General features: G+C 37.2%; 1 protein-coding gene and 1 long non-coding RNA gene across 2 annotated transcripts in view; both read right to left on the reverse strand.

Annotated features, from left to right (window-relative positions):
• Positions 1–1,558: 1,558 nt before the first annotated feature.
• The window catches only part of ATP6AP1 (ATPase H+ transporting accessory protein 1), a 47,907-nt gene continuing 21,548 nt past the window's right edge, over positions 1,559–27,917 (reverse strand). Inside the window, exons 7-10 of the mRNA XM_027679170.1 lie at positions 15,459–15,700; positions 14,825–14,878; positions 7,305–7,542; positions 1,559–2,787 (exon numbers count right to left, since the gene is read on the reverse strand). Of these exons, the coding sequence (XP_027534971.1) occupies positions 2,578–2,787; positions 7,305–7,542; positions 14,825–14,878; positions 15,459–15,700 (744 nt within the window). The 3' untranslated portion in view covers positions 1,559–2,577. The remainder of the gene's footprint in view (positions 2,788–7,304; positions 7,543–14,824; positions 14,879–15,458; positions 15,701–27,917) is intronic.
• On the reverse strand, positions 20,454–22,995 carry LOC113965575. Its single transcript, XR_003533576.1, has 2 exons — positions 22,908–22,995; positions 20,454–21,995 (listed from the first exon to the last, which is right to left on the reverse strand). It is a non-coding gene; the product is annotated as an uncharacterized LOC113965575 (long non-coding RNA).

The raw sequence follows: 27,917 nt of genomic DNA on the forward strand, positions 1-27,917 counted from the left end.
AAGAAGTGTCTGACAGCAAGCCAAGGTCAAGCCCCCTATCCTCCATGTGGACAGAGAGCAGTTGATCCTCTTCTAAGATGGACTGGCCTTGTGTCCAAAGTCCTGTCCACATGGCCCCAAGGACAGCTAGAGCTGTAGACAGTTCCTTTCTTTTTCACAATTTTTCCCAGCACAGATGTCACAAGGATAACCCTACCACATCAAGGGCTACAAAATGTGGTTTAATCTTTCTGTAACAAGGATATCCCAACTCACTACAGAAATAGGCTATATGCCTCCACAGACTCTACTTGCCAAAGCATTCATGGGATCATTTTTGTCAGTGAAGATAGAAAGAAAAAGCTTTTTTTTCATTAAAAATGCCTTCCCCTTCACCATGGCATGTGTAATATCAAACACAGCAAACAGCTCTTCTGGAAGACGCTTATGTTTTCCCCATGGTAGAGGGTATATGAAACTGTTTTCTTCTCCTCTTCTCCAGCGTCCATCCCAGGCAAGCAAGAGAGTATATAAGTATTTCCAGTGCCATACTACAGTCAGGACACTGTGCACTCTCCTAGCATCCACTAGGCTCAAGAGAAAGCTGAACAAATTCATGGGCTATAACTTTAGCCAGAGTTATTATATACAAAGGCAGCTTCTGGCTAAGGAAGTACCTGAGCTTAAATGGTGGAGAATGGGAGAAAATCTGCAGGAAGTACTACTAGGTGCTCACCATACTCATACCCCGGCTGGAGATAGTATCCTGAGCTGGATGGCCTTGTAAAGCTTTTCTTCAGTTTTTATATATCACCATTGTTGAACAAAATCTAATTTTGTTCTGAATTTTTTCGAAGCTAGATAAAAATCATAAGAAAGCTGTCTTCCACAAACCATGTCCTTTGTTATAGCCTTTCTCTCTTCTAGTGATCAGTTGCATGACTATTATGTCAATTTTCAGTTGTCTTATTCATGCAACTTGCTTTGAAAGGAGAATTAATAAAACAAGTCCAGTGGTCTCCCGGCAACTAATTTTTGCAAAGAAAACATGCCTTTCTAACACAGAGATTTTGTGCAGATCAAATGCATTATTGAGTTTCTGAAAAACATTTGAGAAAAATATTACAACAGAGGAGACACCTCTGGTAGTTACATGATAGCTTTCCTTTTGTTTTCCAGGTCAGGACTGAACAATTCAGGAGGAATAGCCTCAGACAGCATTTAATTTACCTTTTGGACTGCATAATAAAAATGTGACATCCAGAAACAATGGATAGAAACTGTGGTCTATCTAATTAAATAGTTGATTCTAAATGTCTTTCCGGTGTATCATTCTACTATGACATGGATCAAGATCAGAAAAGTTAGAATTTTTCTCATGTGACAAATGTAATTTTGTCAAAATTATATTTTTGGGGTTTTTATCTACTAATTGAACATACACAGTCACAACAAAATGTTCCAGAAGAAAGAATAAAGATGTTGTTATTACCATTTCTTACAATTTTGCCATTGCTCTTTTACTATTTCCTAGTTCTTTATAGCATTTAGTAATTCACTCCACAGTCAGATTGTCCAGTGAGAAGATCCAGTATCTTTATTAATTGCAGAATAATACAGCACACTGTGAAGGTTTTCGGGTTTCTGGAATCACTGAGATGACCATAACATTTTTAGGCTTAAACAGTACATTAGCACAGTGCTTCTAGTGACTTTATATAACATTATTTTTCTTTCTTTGTATGACCTTCATAACTACTCCAAAGATACCTGGGAAAGGCGAGATGCTACGAAAATGACCTTATCTCTGTTAAGATGCTGTCTGCACTGAATCATAATAGGTTCTGAACTTGAAAAGTTGCATTCATTGCCATGACATCAAGTTTAATTTTGTGATCAGTTTGGACAAGATGGATCTTGCTCCATCAGCTGTCCATGGTTAAAACAAATAGGAGTCAGTGTTACTCAACGTAACTCTCACAGGCATAAGACAACATTAGAGGGAAGCTAGGCCTTCATCTGCCCATTCTCCTTTGTGATACCACATCTGAACAAAGTGATGTATTTTGAAAAGGTTCTCAAGACCATTTAGTTAGTGACTTACTAGCTTTATTAGTTCTATCCATTCGTGGATGGTTTACTCAAGAGAAAAAATTACAAGACACAGTTCAGCCTTTTTAAGATGTAGCATCATCATGACATACTGAAGAGACTGTAGAGACACCAGTATTTTCAATATATAGTTTCCCATCAAATAAGTTATTTATCCTTCACAATTATCTCTGTCATGATATCCTTTCTTTGCCAATAATAGTTAATTTGAAGGCAATTTTTAATGGTCTTTCTAATAGCCAGAGAGAGTAATAACCTCTACAACCTCACTTCAGAACCTTAACACAGACAGGTGTTAACAAATGATGGTAATAAAAAGTAGATTTATTATTGTTTCCAAGCATAGGGATCATTTTTATATGTAGTTTAATTATCTCTTTCTGCTATGATATCTTTTTAGGTTACACATATTATGAAGTAGAAAGGTTATAAAAATCATAAATATCAGACTAGGAAAAGCCACAGCACCATTGAGTGAGTCCATGGTTATTCTGTCTGAGGAACTGACAGAGCCGGACCTTTGGGATCATCGAATCTGCTGTTTGTTGTGAGCTGCATGATCATATGGATTCCGTAAGTCAAGATCCACAGTAAAATTACAGATGTTATCAGGCCCATCCAGATTCCAGGAGTGAAGAAACCTGTACAGTCACTTGCATAGGAAAACTGGTTGTTTTCAATGTTGAAGCCTTGAATCTGAAAATGAAAGAAGCTAGATTAATGAGTGCAATTAAGCTTGGAGCGTAGTCCCTACTTTCAGGAAATATGTGGTAATTACAAAAAACCACACCTTTTAATTACCAGTCATACCCTGCCCATTAAAAAGAGTGCAAACAAATCCTCTGCGTAACAATTTTCCAGGTCTCCTTTTCACCCAGGAAATTAAAGATGCAGAATCCATCTCTTTGGCAAGAAACAGGTTTTCTGCTTCAGAAACTTGTATTACTTTTAGAAGTAAAGTCCCAAAGGGGAAATGTGATTAGTATTCTGCATTCATTGTAGTCAGGTCAGTGTATCAGTATTTGTTGATCATCAGCTCAATGACCACTTCAGAACCAGGAAACTCAAAGCACTCAAACTCATGAGAGTTAAGGCCTCCTCAGATCATGAGATTTGTTGAAATACCCTGAGAGATTTAATTAATAGCTCCTTCACAAACAAAACTCCTGGAACCTACTTTAAAACACACCTAATGAAGATGACCTTTTATGGCTGAGTTTTAGTGAAAGTTCAAGGAGAAAACAGTTGTTAAACCTTTCTTCCTCCCTTCTTTGACATCAAAGACTCAAAATGGGAGGGAGGACTTGCTTTATTGAGGTATGGGATATGTGTTGTCTACTAATATGAAACCTATATAAGCTTTTCCAGCAGTTAGAAAAATCTGTAAACTCTCTGCTTTGACTGAATTCTCAGTGTCTGCCACTGACTGAGCTCCTACCATACTATTTTCTTCAGAAAAACCAACTGATTTAGAGATATATAGCCCCCAATTGTACAAAAAGTGAATGCCTTTGATATCACTAACTTTAGACATTTTTTTCAAACTAAAGGATTAGAAAACTATGAAGAAAGTCAAGACAATGCCCGCTCTACATGCATGTACATAATGACATAAGCACTGATTCCTTCAGAGGGAAGGGAATCTAACTGGTTGAAGAAGAGGAAGGAAAGAATTAATCTGATCTGGTTTTGAGTCTTTCCTAAATAATTTCATAAAGAAAACTGAAGACTGGGATTCTTATGCATTTACAGAATCTTTGAAATGAGTGTGTAAGGAAAGCACCACACATCATAAACCCACTGTTAAAAAGTAAAAAAAACAAACTAAAAAAACCCCTTAAAAATTACTATTTCCTATAAAATATTATAGAATAAAATTAACAAGGGTTATCTTATTTAAATCTCTTCTCTCAGACAGTATGTAAGAAAGCAGAAGATCATGGATTTCTACTTTTATGTAGAAATGTATGTTCCCACTCCATGATTATTCTATAATTCACAACAAACTGAATAGAAAGCTTTAGTTTATTTGTGATAATATAAGAGTTTCTACTTCTTAGGAAAGCTGTTGATACAAACATTGAACAAATCAACTTGTGGCTTGCATACCATGCTACACCAGTGAGCACTCTGGGTTTGAGTTCACTCATAGCTCAGGTGCCTGAAGTTATTGTGTACATAAATATGTCTGTTACGACCAATGTCTGTACCTTCCAGAGTGCTCATTAATAAAACCATTATTAAACACAGAACTAAGGGCTCTTTAGGTAATATGGAGGTTAAGGAAATTTTAGCAATTCAACCTTTTCTAGGTATTTTAGAAGCATCTTCCCAAGTCAGATCACAAAGACTGTGCTTTCACCAAAGGTAGTCAGTCTTCTGATTAAAGCAGGATTAGCGAAAATAAGCTTTTGGGCTGGATAACTGCTTGCATTGTTTTAGGGAATGCAGGTGATTGCAAAAGCCTTTGCTTGTTAAGCCACTGCTTCGAACACAAATGAGAATGTGAATAGGAGTCATGAAATGTAACCTGAAAGACTTATTTACAATAAAAACAGAAAGCCGCTGATGATTTATGTCATTTGTGTTCAAAAAATGGATTGAAATTCTGGAAAACAATATGCACTTCTTATCACATTGACAAGGAATCTCTGAATCTCTTACCAGATATACTTGGTTAAGAAAGGCTTTGCCACTTCAGATTTAGTCAGAAACACTTAATTTTTTTATTTCAATCCTATTGGTCTTTTTTTTTTAGTCTGGATTGTGCTTATTGAACCTTTGAGGTGAAAGATTAAATTGTACATTCTTAAAAAGCTATGTCTACTTTTAGACAGGAGATTAAGAAAATGCAGGGTTATTTTATTGTTTTTCTGAAGCTTCGTCATTTCTGTGGGGGTGCTAGATCACAGGTGGGAACTAAAAATGTGACTCCAAGCAGCATTTCTACCTATAGAAAAGTTAAAAATACTTACATGTGGTTCTGTAAATTTTATGAATGTAAAAGTCTTTTGGATACAGGCCCCTGTACTGCAGAAGTTTCAAATTTAGTGTTTGGTCTAGCATCATTTCCCTTGGTTATACAAGTCTTTATTTACTGTTAGTTTTAAAAATATTTTTGAATGGAGTTTTCTCATCATTTGACCCTTGAAAAAGCTTTCAAGTAAAATATGTTGTTTTCATGGCTCTTAAGTGTACACTGAACATCTAATTTTTGAACTTAGAAATATTTTAGCCACAAAGAATCTGAACCAAACCCAGAGAAGTTTTGGTGCTGTGAACAGTTATGAGTGGTGACATCCTAAGCTATGAGAATGCCTAGACAGCATCCCACAGAGGTTCTTTAGATAGAAGTGAATGACCTAGCTCCAAAACTTAAATGAAAGGTTGCATCAGTTCAGCCTTGCCTTGGAACAAGCTATGCAAGGCTTCCCTGTGCAGCTGCCATGCCCCTCTATGATACTGTTTTCAGGACCCAGCACTGCAAAGTGCTGGGTACCGATTTGATTGGCATTGGATCCTAGTTTCTAACTCATTGCATAACATTGACATGAAAATCATGTTCCTCAGTTTCAGCAACAAGATTTTGTGCTGGTTGCAACCACTGAGCACATCCCACATGCTTTTTTCACCATGCAACAGAGTTTGGGGGTTTCTAAACCTCATTCCAGAACAAACTCTGATATTAAGATCACATTTCACTATGTATCAGTGGAAAATATCTGGAAAAGTATAATCTAGTTCAGACAGAACTTGAAAATGTGCCCGGAATGGTGACTTTCTGTTTTCTCACACAACAATAAAAATTAGAACAAGATTTTTCAGATTTTCTTCCATGCTTAGGGTTCAGTCAGAGAAAAAGGACTTTCTCAAGAGGAACTGTGAGTTCTGTTGTCTGAACAGTGGAAGCAGCTACTCCTTCAAATCAATAAGGAAGGTGGGAAACCTACTACTTCTGGTATTGATTAAGACCACAATGAAAGGATGCTTACTAGGGATGGAGTAAAGCCTCTTTAAGATTTAAGAAGGCATTAGTTTCAAAGCATATAGAAATTCAAGGAAAAGATAAGTGTAAGAGAATACTTTGTATTTTCATTGTTCATGTACTTTTATATCCCAGTGATGCAAAAGTCTAACTCCAAAGAGTTGACTAGGCAAAGTAGAGTTGCATGAACTTTGGTATTATCAGGCCTTTCCATAAAAAAATAACATCAGAAGGAACCTTCATAACAATGGTATATATTGGCACATTTTTTCTCAAAAAATTGTGAGACTCGATACTGGAATTTGTGGAAATCTCAGCAGCAATGATGTTCCTTTGAGATTTCCATTATTTAAGCAGAAATGTCAAGTCTGGAGCCAGATTATTGAGGTTTGGTTTGTTATCAAAATCATAAATACAATTATATCAATATTTGTATCTAGTTATCACAGGGTTAGCTCATGTTTGGCAAATAGACTACAGTTTCAAATTATTCCTATCTCTTTCATCAAAGAGATCCCTTAATGCAATATTGTTTTAAGATATAAAAGTTGACATGCTTCTCCTAATTCAAGAACACAGCTCAAAATAATACAGATGTAATCATCTACATCTCATGTATGTAGTCTATACTACTGTACTAAATGCACAGAAAAACTATGTCTCATTCAAAAAAAGCCAGTTGCTTTCCTTCTCGGCCATGCAGGGCCTATTGTTGCTCTTAATTGAAGTCCATGGCAAACCTTCCATTAAATCTAATTACACTGGCCTTTGTTTCTATCTGTAGGAGTACAGACAGTCTATGTCACTGGAAACAGCAACCACACTAAGCTGTATTTTCCTAGGTAAACAAAGTGCCAAGAAATCAAATATAAACAAAGTAAGCAGCATAAAGCCACCCACCTAAGAGGCCTCTGTTTCCAAGAGCAGCCCAATTCATTAAATCAGTCATTCTTTGCCTGATTAAGTACATTTGGTTTAGTTGGTTTTTCTTTTCTGTGGACAACTTCATAGTTTTGTTTTTCAAAGCTGTGCTTTCATGTTCTCCTTGTTCAGCAGCTGGTGTCTTTTTTACCCTTACTGAAAAGCTCACACAAGGGAACAGCTTTTTTTTTATATTTTCCCTCAGGCTGAAATGAAAGTAAGTGCATTATGAATGTGTGTCATTCAGCATCTACAATAGCAAGAAATAGTTCTTGCAGTTATCTCTGAAAGGGCAATGCATACTCACCTGCAACCTGGAAATGAAAACATCCCAATTTTTTGCCTCATTGTTGGCTGGAATCAGCCTTGCAGGATAGAGATTGCTTGTTCCCACCAGCTGACAATGAAATGAATACTCTGCAGGAGCAGAGATGACAGAAACATTAAATTTAGCAAACTTTTCTCCATCTTGTATGATCTCCACTGAATCTAAAGTGGACCATTGTCTAGCTGAACCTTCATAGAACTTGTTGGTCATTAAAAACCTAGAAAGACAAAGAAAAAAAGGCAAAAGGTTAGAAGTAAAAAGTTAATATCCATTTGATAAAGTACTAGTGGCAGATGAGGTTCACTATTGCTGGCTGCAAACATCACAGCTGCTGATGACATGGCCAATCACGTCATTGGGATTGATTCTGTGAATGTATTTACTACATTTTAGAGTTTCATCTCACAAGCACAGCTTTCCACAGGTGTGGCAAGCAAGGAGCAAATGCAATTTCATTTTTTAAGGGCCTCTGCCAGTGCTGTATTTCATAAGTTACCAACAGTTTATAATCAGTGGAGGAGAAGCTGAGAGACTGTCAGAAAGCCTGCAGTGACTCTGAATAAACATTTTATGGTATTTTTTTGAAAATTGCTTTTATGATAGGTACAGGCATGATAGCCATTCTAATTTATCATTGCAATTCTTTCTTGGCTCAAATGGCTAAATGGCATTTTCCTTTGCAAAGGTCTGAGTTTGACATAGAAGACAGCATTTTCTCTCACTGGAGGGTGGGGAGGGTTTTGTCAGCTCTAGTTTCACAATTTGTAGTAGGTTAGACACAAATAAGTATTCCTCATTTTGAAAACATCTGTGTATGTGTGGTATTGCAGCAGTGTCCAGTAGTTTACAATTATGGAATTTATATGTATGTTACTACCAATACTGTCTGATCACCTCTCAAATGTTCTGAAACAGAAATAATTGAGAACATCCAGAAGCACATCCTGATCTTTTACAGATCAGGACTATGTCCCAGTCTTCACCACTTTTTATCCAGTTCTAGGCATTCAAGCTATCTCATAAGGAAATGATAAACCTTTCTTCTTATTGTATGTTGCTTAATACTTTAGCCCTACTTGGTCTACACATGTATTCCCCTATACAGTTTGCCAATGATTTGTTTTGACTACTGGTAAGCACAAAGGATTTAGAAAAGGAATCTTTTAGCAATAAATGATACCTGTTACTAAATGAAATATTCTAATATGCCTATCCCCCATGGGTAACACTGTATATTGACTTTTAAATTTCAGGTAATACCTTAGTTGCAAGAATGATAGGTTCAAAAAAACAAGCATTCATCTATAAATGGGGCACAATGTAGGCTGTTTTATATTGTATAGGGTGTCTGCATATACAGGGTATATGTATATATAGAGAGAATATTCTCCATTGTAGAATGTTGCTTGTTTGTTCAAATTAGTTACTTTCAGTATCATATCTTCCACAAAAGACAGAGTCTAAACACAATTCTTGTCAGGTTGGGTTACTACAGTAATTGAACCCTTTCTGTCTTTTTTTTTCCTTTTATTAATAATCTGTGGCTTTTGATTCATGTAACTTCAAAAACCTCAAGAGTTTCAAAATGCTCAGAAGGAATCCTAGAACTCAAAGTGTCATTAAACTGAGAAAAGGATGTTTTTTCTTATGGCATTCCTTAAGTTTTAAGTCTAAACAGGTCTATCCAGACAACATTCAGCTGCAAGCATCAGTGAAAAAGAAAAAAAAAATCATCTAGTACACATTCACAAATATTTATGGACAAAATTCTATTGTTATAGAGTTACAAAATTAAAACATGTATTAGACCTGATATTAATTGCTAGAAGAAATGAATCTTTTTCTGATATACAGTACAATCTGAACAGAATTTCCATGGTGTCCCAGTAGCAATGCTACAGGCACTAGTGGAAAGCCAGTTATAAACACAGTTATAACCTTAAATGTTTATGCCAACCACAGATGCTGGATATGGTCTGTGCTTTTGCTGAGAGGATGAGAAAAGTGGTAAACAAGGCAATTGCTTGTAAACTTACCATATGAACAAACAAGTTTTATAAGGCCATGCATTCTCCAAGAGAATGCTGTCTTCACATTACATCAAAGACTAAAATGTTATGTTAACTTGCAGAACAGGCTTTTATCCTCAGCATTTTTCCAAACAACTGATAGTGAATAGCCTCCAATAAGCATGCACTAAACTGATAACTGATGTAACTATGACTCATTAAACTAAAAAAAAAAAGACAAACAACAAAAATCTATAGATTTGCTTCATTTAGTTTAATATTTTCTCAGATGAGCAGATAACAAATAGAAAGAGCACATTACAGCAAATGAATGACAAGGAAGGGAGAGAGAACAAAGGCTTTATCTTCAGAACAGAAAATACCTTGGCTTTTATAGGATGTTATGTTTGCATTAAACATTAGAGACAATTATGTATATTAGAGAATGCCGACGCCTAAATGGTTCCCTACAAGAGATATCGTGTACTTTATGTACGGTGGCACAAAATTTCCTGGTCATGGGCCAGGCTCCCTTTGTGCCAGATAACTATATGAACTCTGCCACCACCTGTTACTGATCACATCTCACATGGCTAATCATTACAAGCAGAGATATTTCTGAAAAGGAAGATAGCTAGAATTACTACTGTTTTAAAGATTCAGAAAGAAACATAACTGTTAGGTAAAAGACTTTAAAATGTGTGGTTTGCATCAATTCTATTCTTTACATGCTATGAACAACAATAACAGTCAAGTATGTATCAATGTAAGTGTGGAAAATACTAATGCTCTGCACTTCCATCCACTTTGACACTTTTTCACAGAGAAAATGACAGACAAGTGATTGAACAGCTGGTTATCAGTTTATGAGAGAGCTGAGACGATGCTTCTTCCAGCAAAAAACCTACAGCTCCCACTCCTGCTGCAGCAATAGTTCACTTTTCTAACACTATCACAACACTCTACAACCACTCCCTAACAGCTCCCCTCTCAGTGGCAAGTGCAGGAGGATGAGTGGGACTGTAGTTCTTGCTAAAGAGAGGGAGAGGGAGGTGACAGCTGTTTGCACAGGATGAAGCAGCTATCGCAGCTGCTAGGAGGAGGTGGGATGTGACCAGCTGCTCAGTACATGGGGGTAGACTGGTGTTGGTAATGGGGGCAGGCTCTGGATTTGGCTCATACTGATGAAGTTAGAGCCTCTTTTATTGAAAAATAAATTGAGCTACTTGAACATGATCCTCTCTGGAGTCACTCTGTCTCTTCACAGGATGCTCTCCTACACCTATAAAAGTGGCCTTTATAAGGTGAAAAAATTCAGTTATGGCTCTAAGCTCTGTTCCTTTCCACCTCTTTGCCCTGATTGTGTCCTGTTTATTAAGGCAGACCATAATCTTACTAAGGTGTAATCTTGAACAACAAAGATAATCAAAGTTTATCAGAAGGGGAAAGCAGAGGTTGTACTGTATCTCTGTAGATTTTAGAAGCCCTTGACAAGAGACATGCTAAACACGGTACACAAGGTGAATAAAGTGTTACTGAATCATGAAAAAAATCAGTGGCTTGCTTTGGTTCTGCTGAGTATATCTTATTATTTGCATTACCATGATACAATAGTGTATCATGGTAGCTAAGAGAGGCCTAAAATGACACCATTGTCTCATAAATCAAGTGAAAATCCAACAGAAAGCAGCACAAATAACCAGGTGAGTTTTTAGTACTATTTTTAATTTATAAAGGCTTCTGAGGTGCTGTGGGTTGAGACCAGACATCAGTCAAGCACCCATATAGCTTTTCCCTTACTCCTCATCCTCAACTGGATGGTGGGGGAGATTAGAAAGAGCAAAACTGAGGAAACTTGTGGGTCAAGATAAGGACAGCTCAAGAAGTTAAGGAAAGAGGGAAAAAAAGCAATAAAGGAACAATCACATGCAGGTCAATGCACAATGAATGTCCAAGCAATGGTTACTCTGGAAGCTACTCCGGAAGCTAGCCCCTACATTTTTTCTCTATTCCATTTTTTATTGCTAAGCACCTGTGTCACCCATAAAAAATTGTATCTAAATCCCCTGAGGGCCTATTAAAAACTTGGATCACACATGACTGCATGGAATAAATCAAAATCTTCTGCAAAACACAGCCAGCCTATGCTACTTGCTGGGCATGACAACACTCAGGACTTTACCTGAGCACTCTTTTCAAGTCCTCACCTATTGTGGAGCCTGAATTTTTTATTCCATCTTCAAGGGATGTTTATGCATTTTGGTACTTAGATATAATATGTTCAAGTAAAAGCAAAGGTCAAGAGAAACTTTGTGAGTATTTCTACCTTTACTAAAACAGTCTCAAAGAATATAAAAAACGTTCCTTTAAATTTCTTCTCTTAAATTTCTTCTCTTCAGATACACCTCAGATTCATGATCACATTAAAGTTTTCGTCCAATAATTAATTAAAACTATAAGTTTTTATAATGACGACTAAACATAAATGTGAATAACCTTCATTAAGTCCATATATGTGCACTAACATCACATCTGATCTTCTTATGCTTCAGAAAACAAAATGTAAGATAAATGTTTCAACTGCCAAAAGATTCTGTGTCTGTTAGTACTATTGACTACTTTAAAGAAGACAACACTTTTAAGATCTAGCACTTAAATAGTTTTGAAGCACAGGGTCATGCTCCATAGGATGCTTTATGATTCATATTATTTTCTTGGAACTGTAATTTTACTACAAACATGATATTATGCTGAGGATGTCACATTCAGGACAAATGTAGAAAACAACCAGATTCGTTCATACAGAAAGAGATTTCAGGAGAGCAGCTAAGACCTGTACTAGGATGAGCAAAGATGCAGAATGAAAATACAGAGCACTGTTTTGGAGGGTCTGGCTCTATGAGAGTGGAATAGAAACAACAACGAATAGCCAGAAAAGCACCAGGGCAGCATCAGAGAAGGTGATATTTTGGGACTTACAGTAAAAGGAAAAATACAACTTGCACAGAGACTTAGTTTTAGAACAGTATTTTTGGAATGAGATCCAAGGAAAATATTTACTTAATTCCCCAGGGTGTTTAGGGAAATACATGTCCCTTTGATAATTTACAGTATTGAAACCAAGGCATGCCTGAAACCATCACCAAGGACAGTTCTCAAGGATCCTATACACAGCTAACTATAACAGTCAAAAAAGTAAAAATACTGTACTAACAGCAATCTTATCTGTACACTTTGTTCTTTCACAAGGCTGCAGATGCTTGAAGGAGAGATATTAAATAACAATGCATGTCTGGTTTTTTGCCACCTGCCATGGTCTCTGATAATGACTATAAGTGTGTCTATAAGTGTCTCTATGCACTCCAAACACAACTTGAAACACATCACTGACTCTCCTCTGACAAGTTCTGGAGATTCTTTTACCTAAATGTAGAATGTCCTTCTGTCTCAGTGTAAATAATGGTATTTATTCATTCAAGCTTATAATTTTAATGTCATGTGCCTCTTTGGCTCTTTTACCAATATGTTGTTCAAGCTTTTGTTGTCTCCCTCATTATTACTTTATTTTCCTCTCTTTGGTTTCCTTGGATTTCAATTCCCCTTATTCAAGATGTGAAAAGCGTTTTAGATGGCAAAAGTCATGTGTCTTGCTGCCCAAGCAAACATCCAGTTCATAATCTGATATACAGAAATTTAATTCAGTGCAAGTTCCCTGGCCAAATCCTTCCCAAATAATTTTAAGCAACTAACTGAGGTACCAAAATGAAAAGAGCAGGCCACATTATCTTTGCCAGAGCTTAAGAAAATAATCCTTTACTGCTGTTCCTGCTGCTGAGGAAAGAATTTCTTTACCAGTAGCTGAATGACAGCATGCAAACACTAGCAGATGCTTTCCTCATCCATAGAATCCACTAGTGAGAACAACATCTGTGAATTCTCAGAGTGGCAGTGAATGAAGTTAAATCCAGCTGGCAGGCAGTCACAGCTAGTTTTCCTCAGGGCTCAGTGTTGGGGCAAGTTCTGCTTAATATCTTTATCAGTTATTTGGACAAGGGGATTGAGGGCACCCTTAGTAAATTTGCAGATGACACCAAGTTGGGTGGGAGTGTTGATCTGCTGGAGGGTAGGAAGGCTCTGCAGAGGGATCTGGACAGGCCGGATCCATTGGATCCACTGGATAAGACCAGTATGAGGTTCAGTAAGGCCAAGTGCCACGTCCAGCACTTGGGTCACAACAACCCCATGCAGAGCTACAGGCTGGAAACAGAGTGGCTGGAAAGCTGCCCAGTGGAAAAGGACCTGGGGGTGCTGGTTGACAGTCAGCTGAACATGAGTCAGCAGCATGTCCAGGTGACGAAGCAGGCCAAAGGCATCCTGGCTTGTATCAGAAATAGTGTGGCCAGCAGGACCAGGGCAGTGATTGTCCTCCTGTACTCAGCACTGATGAGTTCACATCTCAAATCCACTGTTCAGTTTTGGGCCCCTCACTACAAGAAAGACATTGAGGTGCTGGAGTGAGTCCAGAGAAGGGCAACGAAGCTGGTGAAGGGGCTGGAGCACAAGTCTTTTAAGGAGGGGCTGAGGGAGCCGAGTTGTTTAGCCTGGAGAAAAGGAGGCTGAAGGGAGACCTTATCGCTCTCTACAGTTACCTGACAGGAGGTTGTAGTGAGGTGGGAGTCAGTTTCTTTTCCCAAGTAAGTCACAGGACAAGAGGAAATGGCCTCAAATTGCACCAGGGAGGTTTAGGTTGGATATTAGGAAAAATTTCTTCAGCGAAAGGGTTGTCAAGCCTTGGAACAGGTTACCCAGGGAAGTGGCTGAGTCAACATCCCTGGAGGTGTTTAAAATCCATGTAGACGTGGCACTTAGGGACGTGGTTTAGTCGTGGACTTGGCAGCATTGGGTTAAACATTGGACTCAATGATCCTAAAGGTATTTTTCAGCCTAAATGATTCTATGATTCTCCTTTTGATTTTTCTTCACAAGTCTTCCCATTCCCTTGCTTTTCTTCCCTCTTCTCATGGTAGGAGAAACATTGTCTTGTGACCACCCATGGAGCAGAAAAATTAAGATTTTTTGCACCTTCATTAACCACAAGCTAGCACTAATAGAGTGCACTGGCAATCCACATTAGGAGTAAATACAGCCCTGCCCATGCAAGTAGACTTCACTCTCTAGAATATTTTACAAATCACAGTTAGATTTGTCTGAGACAGGATCATGGACTGATCCTATTAGTAAAACAGGATGCTGCATATACCAGTAACATACAGTATGGATTTTTGCCTACAATATTTTTTCAGAACTTTATCTGAGCATATTAATATATTTTCTATATAAAGATTGCATTATTGTTCTCCTGCACCCTAACTCCTCAGAAGAGAAAACAATAAATTCAAAAACATTTTCATTTAACTTCTCCTCTTTTTTTTCCTCCTAATTTACAAACAGGTGTTGTAAAGATCTATTTAAAAATAAATCATAAGTTACCTTATCTCTAGACTGCTGATTCCATTCACTGGCTTTGTGTATTTTAATGACAGTCTAAGAAAAAGAAACAGATTTTTAATGTTAGAGTAGTCAGCTTTAATTAGATCATTGTGACATTTCAATTGGAGGGAATATTCTAAATCAGTAAGCAATTACAAAAGTCATATAGCAAAGGTTCAGTACACAGAAAAATATGACTAAATATTTCTAGGGTTTCGTTTACCCAAAGTTTCAAAGGAAAGGAAAACTGAGATTATGTTTCATTAATGTACTTCCAGCTGAATTACTAACTAGTAATTGGCAATACTCCCCTTCAAGGGAATGAAATTATGATTTCATTAATGCAAGTACATTTCTGTGATTGTGAGATCAGGCACAGGGAAACCTGTTTGGACCAAATATAAACAATCAAGGAAGTAAGGAGCATAAGAGGGAAAAAATGTGAAAATAATAGGCTGCATCTGAGCAATTTTTGTGGTCTTGATTTAATTTTTTTCTTTTAAGGATATCCAGGGTTTTTTTTAATTTTGAATGCTTTAGAAGAAGAAAATTAAACTAGCACTAATTTGACATTGCATTATTTCTGATTAGTTTTCAGAATCACATGTATTATGAAATTTCTTGTGCTACTCACGTTGTGTTGCTGTCTGAGCACTCAGAGGCAGAAATATCCACATCCTGTGTTACAAATGTTGCATTTGTCAAATCTACAAAAACTGAACTGTTGGCTTTGAGGCTGAAATTACTTGCATAAAAAAGGATGCATGTATAATTTCCAGCGGTCATATTCAGAGGAGGATATGATAAATCATCTTCTTCCTCAGTGGCCATTAATTGACGTCTCAATTCTGCCACCACATTGGTCCTTCTAGAAATCTGGAATAACAGCACATTAAAAATTCATCTCCTTTGTAATAGTTAATATCAACTGAACACTGATCTTCACCATTCTGTACCATGAGCACCCATTCTTCTTAAATCCTCAATCACCCTCAGTGTTTGTTATTGTCTGTCTATTTAACTGGCGGTGTGGAGGCTAATGAGGCAGTGTTAACCTTGGTTCCCATGGCCAGGAGTCCACATGTGAAAACAACCACCACTGATACTAGGCAAACCATGTTGGTAGTGTTGCCTTAAGATAGCAGTATGCATTAGTGCTAACAGGTAAAAGAATTAATTTTCCCCCAGAAGGATATACTAAAAGAAATTAATGTTTTTTTCTGCACTAAAATCACGAGAAAATTTCAGCTTACCAGTTCAGAGACCATCACCCCTTAATAACAGTAATAGTTTTTGCACTCCTCATTTTAACAGGCATGAAAGCAGACTACTTAACTACAGCATGATTTTTTTAGACTCTTCTGATGGCTTCTGGAAAAAGAAGACCTATGCTTATTTGGCTGATGTGGTGAACTTCTACAAGAGACACATTTGCTTTTAGGAGATTTCAAGGAATTCCCTTTAGTAGGCAATGTTTTAAAAAACATGCCCAGAGCATCCTTGGTAAAACAGCCCCACTGATATCAACAGTTAAAACTAGCTGACCTTATTAGACAATAACTTTATCCTGTTCATGTCATACTCCTCACTTTTTACTCTGTTCATATCTGGGATATTCCACATATTTTTAAGTCCCATGTCAGCTTTACAACTTTGTATGCTACAAGTGGTCTCTACCCTTGTATAACTTTGGGGTACAAGAAATGAAAGGCATCCCAGGAATTACTAGAACTATAATTACATAGAGCTATTGTCTGGAACTACTTTTAATGGGTTTAGAGACAGTCAAGGACCATTTTCCGAGTCTGAAACAGAGGGTATAATATCACTTTATAACCTGCCTGTGGAGAGGAGCCCCAAAAGATTTTGTCACCTTAACCGCTGCTCTGTAAATGTTATTTGCCATCTGTTATTTATAACATGTCTTTGCAGATACCTCATTCTATGAATAAAACAGAATGGGCTACATTAAAACCCTTTGACTAAATGCCCCAGTGAAGACTGCAATCTTCCTCTCCCTTACATGCGTACTTTATGAATTTCTTTTTAATTTAGAGTAGTCTCTTTTCAAATACATCAGAACATGCATTATTTTAAATTAATACCATTTTCTTTAAAAAAAGAGGGTACAACAAAAGAAAATATTCAACTTTTGATATAAAACTTTTAATCTTTCCTTAGGCTTTCCTGAAATGTAACCATTTTATTTCAAACTGAGGGGAGAAGCTGAAGTCTAAATTATATCCTGTCTAACTATTGACTTCACTATGTGGGCTCCGTCTATCGCCTAAAGAGGGCTTAAAAAAACACCTACTAGTAGCTGAAAACAATGCTACATTGGATACTGTCATTGGGAGAACTTGAGAGATTAGGTTTAAGTACCTTAAAATAAAAAGAAAGCTATTAAAATACAGTCATAAGACTATGGCTTTATTTCTGTTGCTCTCCTACCAGTATTTTGTCATGAGGTTCTCACATAGATATTCCCTTCCAGCTCTGAAAAAGCATATGAACCAAAAGAGTGTTTGTCCAGGAAGAAGGCGTTTCAGGGACAAAGAAATCCACTAGCTTTCCATTATTAAATCTGTTTTAAGGAATTTGCCCATGCTGAAGAAGGAAGGCAACACAGCTTCCCAAAAACACTCCTAAAAAGGCTTTTGTTTCCTTCATATTTGTGAATGACAATATAGGCATCCGTGGACTGTGCAGCCCAGAGAGTCTTTACTTGCATAGCTATAGGCAGGTAGGATCACTACACTAAACAGGAGCCTGAAATTATCAGCTCTCTGAAGAAATGTCCCCCAAACACTCACCGGCCTGTATATTCACCCCTTTAGCCTGGAGATGCATTTCTCTAACTTACCTGTGGGTGAGGTAATTCTTACACTGAGTTATTGTACATCAAATTAGATTATTTAGGAACAATCCATAGTGGAAGTGTTGCTGATCATTAAACCATACTTAATTCTGTTGTTTAGTGTGCCCTACACCTTTACCTAATCTGAGCCATAGGATGTGTGAGTCACCGTCTTGTTCTCTGGATTTATCAACGGCATTTTTGATCTCAGATGTGCAATGAACAACCACAAGAACTGATTAAATAAGATACAGAAAAGAAAGGTTGTCATTTACATTTTCCTAAACCAGAACTTAGCTGAACCTGCAGTAGAGGTAGCCTGAACAAAATTCTTCCTTTTGACATGTTTTGTAATCCTTCTAATTCAGATTATTCTCTCTAGGAAAGGAGAAAGGAAGCTGATCTGGCAACATCCTGATGCACCAACACACTAATCTTTTTCAAAGCAAACAGACCTTACATCCAAAATTATTCACTTGTTTTGTTGCTGTTGCCACAGTTTTATTAGCTGTTCCAACATAGAATGTCTAGAGACAAGAAAAAAAGATTTGGGGCCATTTCATGTAATTGAAATTACAATTGAAAACAAATATAAATCCAGTGGTTGTAAACACATATGAGAAAAATACAAAATGCTGTGAAAATGAAACTTTCATTCACTGAAATGATGAATAGTAACGAACAGCAGAAACAAGCCACATTTCACATGAATTTTAACATAGGACTTAGTGCAGTATAAGAATGAGATATTGCTTAATAACATTAAATTTCACAAATGAAGAAAAGAACCTGGAAATATTTTGAGAATGTATGTATAGGCCAAAGCTCAAAATACATTGTGAAAGAGGGGGCCAAAGAATCCTTTGGGGCCACTTGTGATGGTCTGAATCCTGAGGGGAAAGTTCCAGTAGGAGAGGGCAGGCACTGCAACTGCTACCCAGCACCTCAAATACCTGTCATCTGAATTGGATTTTGGGTTTAGCAGCTGGAACTGCATCTACATATCATGTACCAACTGCAATTCTATTGACAGGATACCAAATTGACTGTATGCCTGCATTTGCTGTTAAAGCAATTTTTCATAAATTGCTTTAACAGGGACCACTAAAATCTTTTTTTGCAAGGTATCCTTTAAAAAATGTCACTAGGAAGCTGCTAAGTGCTCAGTGCAGGGGTACTGCAGAATGGCAGATCATACTGCTTGCTGGGGTATGGCTGTGCCACATCAGAAGCCACTCAGCATTCACATCCCAGCCAAGTATCAGCACATTACAAGTGCTTTTCCTGAAATTACCATTTCAGATTTCTTCCCACGCAAAGCGGACAGTTTTCCTCCATGTTTTCTAGCTGATGTAGCATCATAGCCTCACTATGGATAGTATCACCACGCCCTCTCCTAATACATCCATTTTTCTGAAGGATAGTGTACCACAAATCTGTGGTACAGGCAATGGCTGGTTGTATCTCACTGCTAAAGGTCAACAATTTGAAAGTCAAACATTAGAATTTGGTATAACTGTAAAAATGTTCTTTGCAGTGTCAAGTTTATAAAATCATGCACACAACAAATAGGAAGAATGTATTTGATTGCACTTATTTCATTCATCTGTCAGTGCAAGACTGTAGCATAACAGTGCTTTAAGCTGTCAAAATCTAGAATATTAAGCAAAGAGTTACCAATTATCTCTATTTTTGAAAGTTTGAACTGTTTACATTTTTATGATTTCTAATCTTTTGGGGGTTTTGGTTTTTAATTCTCCTCTAGGCTAACTTGCGGCTGCCGCATTCTTGGAAGTGCTCAAGCCCAGGTTGGACAGGGCTTAGACCAACCTGGTCTAGTGGAAAGCGTCCCTGCTCCTGGCATGGGGGTTGGAACTGGATGATCTTTAGAGTCCCTTTCAGCCTTATTTCACATATTTGTACAACAACTGTAAGCCTAACCAAGATATCAGAATAAATGTCAATAGCAGGACATTTTGTCCAGAAGAATCCTTCATCTCTATTTTCCATCTTTATTAATATTTTGATAAAGCAGGAGAAAAAGAATACACAAAAATGAGGTACATCACATAAATAGCAAACATTTACTAACAATGATTAACATCATTTTAGTGTCTTGTAGGATATATGACCAACCTTAGTATCTCACATTATTATCTGATGTCCTGTCAGACATCACACGCCCTGTCCAAGCACACATACTTCTACCAGAAAGCCAAATGGCTTGGGCACTGTGACACTCAGCTTGTACCTGGTTCTGCATCTCCCTGGGTTTTTCACAAAAGCAAGGCTGGGACATGAATGTTTAAGTCAGAATGTACACCTTACAGTAAGGGATAATGATCTCACTGTAAAATAAAATATTTTCTTATAATTGATAGAACTTCTGTGACTTGTGGAGAGTACCCAAGTCATGACCAAATGCTTCAGGAACTTCTTTTAGAAGGGACAATAAATCTGCAATACTTTTTATGCTGCTCAGTTTAGCCATGGCCTAAATAAACACAATCTACAGTGTCAGCTCACATGCTTAGGGGCCAGATGGGCTTCTTCACATGCCTGTCCTTTAGCAGCACTGGGCTATACAAAAGATCTCTTGACTGTGATATACAGAAAGTGTGACTACCCTGTGACACCAACATTTTGCAGAGACAAGTGAGTTAGCAGTGACCATGAAAGCAACAGAATCCACTGCAGAGGAAGGTGGTGCGATGCAGCACTTGTGAAACCAATCTTCTTAAAAGGCCTCACAAATAAGGCAAGGAATTTTTGCATGTATGGCACAAACACACACATCCATAAATGCCAGAGTAGTCCCAATTTTCTAAAGAATATTATATTTCCTGTTATTTTCTTGCTACAATTTTTATTATGAAATTCTTCATCTAACTTCAGAAAGAGCAGGAATTAGTCTATAAAAATATCCTGAATTTAGAAAGTAAAACAGAATATGTATAACCTGTAGTAGCACCTAATTCTCCACCATAAATTTCACTTCGGACAAATAAACCAAACACAATTATTTCAATGAAAACAATGTCTTGGTCATCTTCAAGAGTGTTAAAATTCATTTACACCTTTTTAGTAAATCTGATTTTGCAATGCAATATACAAAAGAGAAAAAAATGTATTAGGAGCTGCACTGTAAAACAGAATTAATTCTGAAAGGAATCTACCAGTTGTGTGATTCAAGGAATATTTACTGATGACAATCTCCCCAGCTTTAGCATTAGATTTCTGGTGCTGTTTCAGGCAATTCTGCCATAGAGATTAAAGAAGCTACAGATTTTGCATAATTTTAGACTGCCAGGGGAATACCCACTTCCAACTGGTTGTTTTCCCCACTTTCTTATGTCCATATGTGGAATTCAAGTTGCCATGGGAGATGTGAAAAAGGATAGAGGAGTGTCTGCTGCAATAAAAGGAAACAGATACTTAATGAGAGTTGGACAGAGGTTATGTGGGATCTGATGGGTTACCTAATTGAAAAATGCAGATAGGAGCCAAAATGTGTTCCTCACAGTGCTAGGAGAGTTGCCAGCACTGTTTGTCCCAGATGTAGGCTAGTCACAGCAAATTAAAAATCTGAAGACCCCTAAAATTTTCCCTTCCTCTACTTCATATTCTGATCCTGCAGCACTTTGGAGGACTAATCTGCAAAACTGGGGAGCCTGTCTCCCTTTTTTCCTAACTTGAAGAGAGATGTGTGGACAACAAAATAACATTACATATTACCTTCAAATTTTTATTGATAATTCAAGGAATTTACTTTTACATCTTTTACTTTAAAAAAATTACACTTAATTCCTACAATTCCTCGGGTCTGTCTATAATAAATTAGCTGCATATTTTTCAGATTCTCCCTGTAAAAATACTGTGTCCAGTGTGACACCACTTTCTTTGCTTTCTGCAATTCTATCCGTGTGTGACAACTCTTTTGGAGAAAACAGAGAAAGACAGACCTTGCACTGCAGCAACTTGCCAGGGGAGTCTAGCTCTCTCTTCTGAGTTTTACTGAATCAAAAGGTAAAAACCAATAAATCTAGAAAGATGGATTTTCTTCACAGAAAATCTATAAAAAGGTGCTTCTACTCTGCTTTCTTGCACTCAATCTCCACGTAATTTTTCTGACAGTAGTGTATGTCAGATAGAAGGTATCCATATAAGTAAAATCCACACCAGAAAGTCTAGATAAAGATAATCTTAGACATAATATCCATGCTTTTTTGAAGGATATTACCATGCTTTCATTTCTCTTGATAAGCCTTTTCATTTCTTCCAAGTTTGTCTCAAAATAGATGTGTTTCCACCAACCTAGGGGAAAAGTCTAGTTAAAACTTCCAGTTAACGGCTCTCAACCAATGTCAGTAATCTCAGTTTCATAATTCCCTTCATCTCCTACCAGTCTCTAGCCCAACAACCAAACCAAGACCTAAGCATGCAACCTTTGCCAGCAGTTAGGTGGAACTGCCACATCTGTGGCTGCCAGCTACTGATCCTTGTCATGATGCTTTGATATGAGACTTTGGTAAATTGAAATTTATATGGTGAGGCATTTTAGAAAACAAATACCAACTTTCTTCCTGCATTCCTGTGGGATTGGTTTAGCAGCTTGGTGCCCATTGCTGTTCCTACACCATAGCCAAGCTTCTACACCACGTAATGGCAAACCTGGTTGGGAATTTGCCTCAACCATAATCAGTTGCTCCTGATGGAAGTTCAGATCCTGAGAAAAACTGTGGATCAGGACCAAGGAATATTGTTACGGTCATAATTTGATTTCCTACAGAGGGAAGGAAGACAAGAAGTACTGCAGGTAGATATTTAGGGCAAGGCTGCTCTGACCACATTCAGAAGCTACCTAGCTGCACAGCCACACATCTCTCAGCTCCTGGCTTTTCAGCCCTAGGGCTGTCTTTGGAGGATACACATACACTGTGATTCTCTGGGTAGATGTGATCATTTCCCATTTCTAACCCTTTGCTTCCCCAAAGTGCCCAAAATGGCAACATATGTCTGCTTCTGAAAAAGATCATGCCTATGGGCTTTGGTGACTGGAGATGACACCGAAGACACCAGTCTCTCTGCTCACCAGTAGCAACGGATGGTGAAAAGATTCAGAGGTCCCCCAGGCAATTTGCAGATGCTTAATCACAAGGATCTCGAGAATCCAGCCAGTTTCACTTAAAGTAGGGAAGACTGCACCAAGCTTGAGCTGCCACCTACCCAATTTCCAGCTGACAGTCACTTCTTGTTATAGATTTCCTGATTGCCAGCAGAACAATTATTTACGTGCAGCAGGCTTTTTCTTTTTGTACGATGTGGCAATTATTTTCATTTTCAAAGGTGGAAATTCTACAACAACCTAACAGGTGAGCATGAGGAGGAGAGTCTGTGAGATTCTTTTAGTACAGCTTTGCTTAGTCTGTTGGCTGCCTCTTCCGGCTCTTGGCCTTTAGTTAAATAAGTTACATATTACTTTTCACAGTCCTGTCCCAGAGAAATGCTATGTCAATATCCCAAACTTCCACTGCCAAGACATGAGAACTGTTAAACTGCTTGAGAGCAAAAGTCCACCTAGCTCACAACCAGTGTTCTTGATTGTAACTGGCAGCTAAGATAAGGTAAGGGTAAATACAAAGAATACTTGTCCTGGGATGCCCTCTTTGAGTTCTGTAATCATTGGGTTAGAAACCTTCAGAGCTGAAGGTTGCATTCAAATGAACACATGTATTAGGATCTTCTTTCCATCCATCTTTCCTATTTTTCTTCCATTAGTTTATCTAGTCACTGAAAGCTATGTGCTTTTGGCATCCAAAACCAGTTTACTTTATTTCTTTAAAGGAACTTGGTTCCCCTGAATTCCTATGTTATGATCTGTGAGTGATGACAGTCATGAATACTGTCCAGAGACAGTAAGTAATTATTTCGTGTTTAGCCCATCCATGTTATTGGTGGTTTTATTTATTATTTCCCTCTTGAATTGTCACTTTTTCTGCCTAAAATATTTTAATCTTATAGCTTTATTGTAACCTTTGGACACGGGAGCCCAGAACCACATGCACTGTTCCACTGGCAGACTTGGACTTACCAAGGTCTTAGTGAATTAATTGACGCTTGCTACTTTGCCCTCCTCCTTTCCAAATGATGGGTAACGCTCTGCTTGCTATTCATCCAGCTGCTGACTGCTGGGGTGTTCCAAGATATCTACCCACGTTTGCACTGTGATCCCTCTTCTGAGAAATAGCAGCCACTCACTACAGTGTAATATGCATATTTAAGGTTTTCCTTATGTATTACTTCTTTTTCAGACCGGATTGCATCTGTATTTCTATCACCCAGTAATGCAGTGCTGTGAGTGGTTTCTACAACTTGTCAGTACATCAGCAAACTCTGGCACCTTCGTATTTCATCCCCCTTTCCATAGTAATGACTCTCTTGAACAGCACAGGCATCAGCATCAATCCTCATAGAATCCCACCGGCAAGTACTCTCCAGTATGAACATTAATCCTTTATTTTTACCCTTTGCTTCCTATCTTTAATTTTTTTTACGTCTTCTTCAAAATAATTCTACTTTTTTACCTTTTTCACTCTAGCAACACAATTACTTTTACCTGCACATTTTATGCCTCTCAGAGAACACTGAATCCATATTGTATTTTCTTTATATATCCACATATTTATGACTTCAGTTTCAATGAATTTTGTCAGTATGGAAGGTAGGCTTTCTGGCTGTATTTCTCCAGAGATACGGAGCCTCTTTCCAAATCCCATGTCATGCTTGAAAATTCCTCATCCTCTGAGATGAAGGCCAAACTATTTTATAATTTTCATATATATTATACAAATTATAATTTAAAAGTTGTATATTAGAAATCACGATGACAGTTTGGCAGTTTCCTATTTTAAACTTAGGTGAAAAATATATGACCTTGATCATATGACACTATTAATTTTATTGATTTATTCTGAAATCTCTTCTATTGCCACCTCAGTAGCAGAAAAAGCTCTTGATGCTCAATGATTTTTGAAAAAAGTCTTTGAACTGAGAACTTGTCTATGTTCTACTATAGCAATAATCAGCACACAGGTCATTTGGCTTTGCATTGTAATTCATTTTTCTGAGTTCTTCTTTTTTATTAGATCCAGACCTCTCTGAAAGAATTCCTGTCTAATGTGTTTTTATGAATAGTTTTTATGTCTTGTGCATGTTATTCCTCTGAAACTCTTCAGGTCTGTCATAAAATGGTACTAAATTTGCAAGAATTTATATTCCTTTTAATTTTCCTTATCCATACAGGAGTGTGCTTTTTGAAGCATGGCTTTATTACTTCTATCTCACTCTGCTAATTATGGCACAGTTTGGTATATTTCCATGTGGGGAGGAGGGTGAGGGGAAAAATGCTTTTTTACATATATTTTGACCTTTTAATATGTTGTGTTAAAACTGTTTGTATTCCAGATAGAAACAGTGTCAGTCAACATAATTAGTAGGGACTACTGGACAATTCATCAGATCACAGATAGATGGATTATTTAGATCTTTAGGTTAAAGTCATATCACCTGAATGCTGTGTTCAGCCTTAGTCTTCAAAGACTGTTCTTAGAATAGGACTCTAGAATTCTCAGAATATTTATCTTTGTCTCCTTGAATCCTAACTTCTTTTAAGATACAACAGCAGTCCTTTACAGATCTATTCTGTCACTCTAATACTTTTTTAACCTTGGAATTTTCCTTCCTGAAAGTTTTTAGCATGCCTACCAACATTTCATATCAATATGCTTGTTTACAGTTACACACTCCATATATTCTATCCTATTTTAGCCTTATCCTTTAATTTTATTCTAAATTATTAATTTATGACCTCTGCTCATATATGAGCATATATATTTATCTTTTAGAGTATTCATTGAAATTTTTATACCTGCATTTTACAAATTCCTTTTTATTTCTTAGGAGACAATTCATCCTCACCTGTGTCCTTCTCCACCATCCCTCCTCCACTTCAGTTTTCCCAGTCCTTAGTTTTAAATGCAAAATAAACACAACTTGCTAATTTGATCTGTATGGAACATTTGTACAGGCCTCATCTATGCCTTAAAAAGTTGACAGCAGAAAATAACAAAATTGTTCTGATCAGATAAGAATAATAGCTTACTTCCATGCTGCCCTTCATTTAGCAGTGAAGTCAATAAGCATATATATATACAAACATAATGTAAAATGTAAGCTAAAGTTGTAAAAATGCTTAAAGTAAGTGAATGTTAACTCACCCTAGTGCAAAGTCTAGAGTTAAAGGTTTTCAGTTAAAAGTTTTCAGTTATTTCTCTGAATTCCCCACTAACACATGGTATGAATCATACAGAATTGCTAACAAGCATGTCTCACATCTGTATCATTCAATTTCAAAACTAATTTTGCTAAATGTTTTCCTCTTTCTTTTTTCCCTCCTAGCATGACAACTAACTGGCTACAACCAGCCTTAAATTATTCTTTTGTAATTATTTAAAAATATTCTACCTGTATTAGAAAAATATACTCAAAACTGAGTTCTACCTGTATTAGAAAAGAATGCTCAAAACTGAGTTAGATAGGAAATAATCAAGTGTACATTCTTCATCTACAAGTCAAAGCTTATTTTTAATTATAATGGCATTCTTTATGTGGGGAGAGGAGAGGACTAAAGGATGAGGAAATCCTCTGGTTTCTTCTTTTAGGCTGGAAACACCGATGCTTTATTATACTATGTTAAACAATAATTGCTCAAATGTAAAAATACAAGACTAAATGAATAAGGCAATTCCTGTATTCAACGATGAATGAGGATATTAAAGCTACACCCCTGCAACTCCTGCAAATGGTATTATAAGCATTTTTCTAATGTTTCATTCATGGGGAAGTTCATTTTATATAATGTTTGAGTATAGTAAATGGCCAAAAGCATTCCATTAACCAGAAGCCGTGAAGTCAGTGGGGTGGCTGTTGCAGCATTTAGTCTCCTCAGAGTGGTAAAAGGAATAGTCAACAAAACAGAGAGGAGCTGGATCTAAGTGGAAGATGAAGCAGAGCAAAATGTGATGCATTTTAAAAAATATGTTAGGTAGAAGGTAGAAACAAAGAAAATGTAAGCACAAGCACTTGCCAAAGAACATAAAAACTTTTCATACTCTTTTCAGCTGGGGTGCACATCAATAGCACCTCAGGATATCACCAAGAGATGTTTTTTAAGAGTCAAAAGCAACCACTTGTGCTGCAGATTCCAATGTTACTTTTGGCTGAATAAAGTTTCTATAACTCATATTGCTTGGATCTGAGTGGAATCAAAGACTTAACACACAGAAACACCAACTAGATCAGAAAGCTTGTAAAATGAAGCAGCCCAAAACTGATGGTAGCTGAAGCTCTCTGAAAATGTGGAGGCAGCAGAGAAGGTTCTCAGTGCATTTCACAGTGCATCTGTAACAAGTGAAATCACCAAAATGAATATCAGCTGGGACATAGCCATAAATCTCCTTTTAGCAATTTGTAGTCCCTTAGCATTCAATTTAACTGGAAAAAGATGACAACTATAAAACTCTCTTGCAGCTTCAGAAGAAAACTAGTAAAACTAGTAAAAATGGGCACCATGAAAATCTGAAGGATGGGAAACATGATGAGATTTATGATTTGAAGCATTAACTTTAAATCACTGCAGCCTTTTTAACCTCTCCAATTACAACAACAGGGTAAAATTATGCATTACAACCACAAGCAAAAAAACATAACTAGCAGCAAGCACAAGTAGAAGGGTGACCTTGATCAAAGACCCCAAGAACACAGAAATTTATATATTCACAAGAACTACTGATGCAAGAGTGGAACAAGGACTGCAGAGGCGTTTGGTTCTCCAGAGGAAAAATAAGCTATCAAATGAGTTTCAAAGGAAAGAAAGGTTTTGGCAGGAGACTCCTCAATTCTTGGGACAAGTTTCTGTTTTTTAATGGAAAAAAATATGAGAAATGTTGAGTGAGAGTTGTCTGACTAAACATATATATCAAGATCTGACCTAAGCATGAGGACTGCCTTTATGGTTGTCAGAAACAAAGGAGATTATCATTCTGCAGCAGTCCCCTACAAAACAGTCAGAAGGATTATACCCTAAAAAGTCCTTGATTGTAAAGAGAACCTTGATTGATAACTTCAGATGTAGACCTATACGCTTCACTTGCTCAGAATTAGGTGTTACAAGTCACT

The sequence above is a fragment of the Neopelma chrysocephalum genome, unplaced genomic scaffold (genome assembly GCF_003984885.1).
Source record: "Neopelma chrysocephalum unplaced genomic scaffold, ASM398488v2 Primary Assembly neopelma1_45, whole genome shotgun sequence".
Classification (NCBI taxonomy): Eukaryota; Metazoa; Chordata; class Aves; order Passeriformes; family Pipridae; genus Neopelma; species Neopelma chrysocephalum.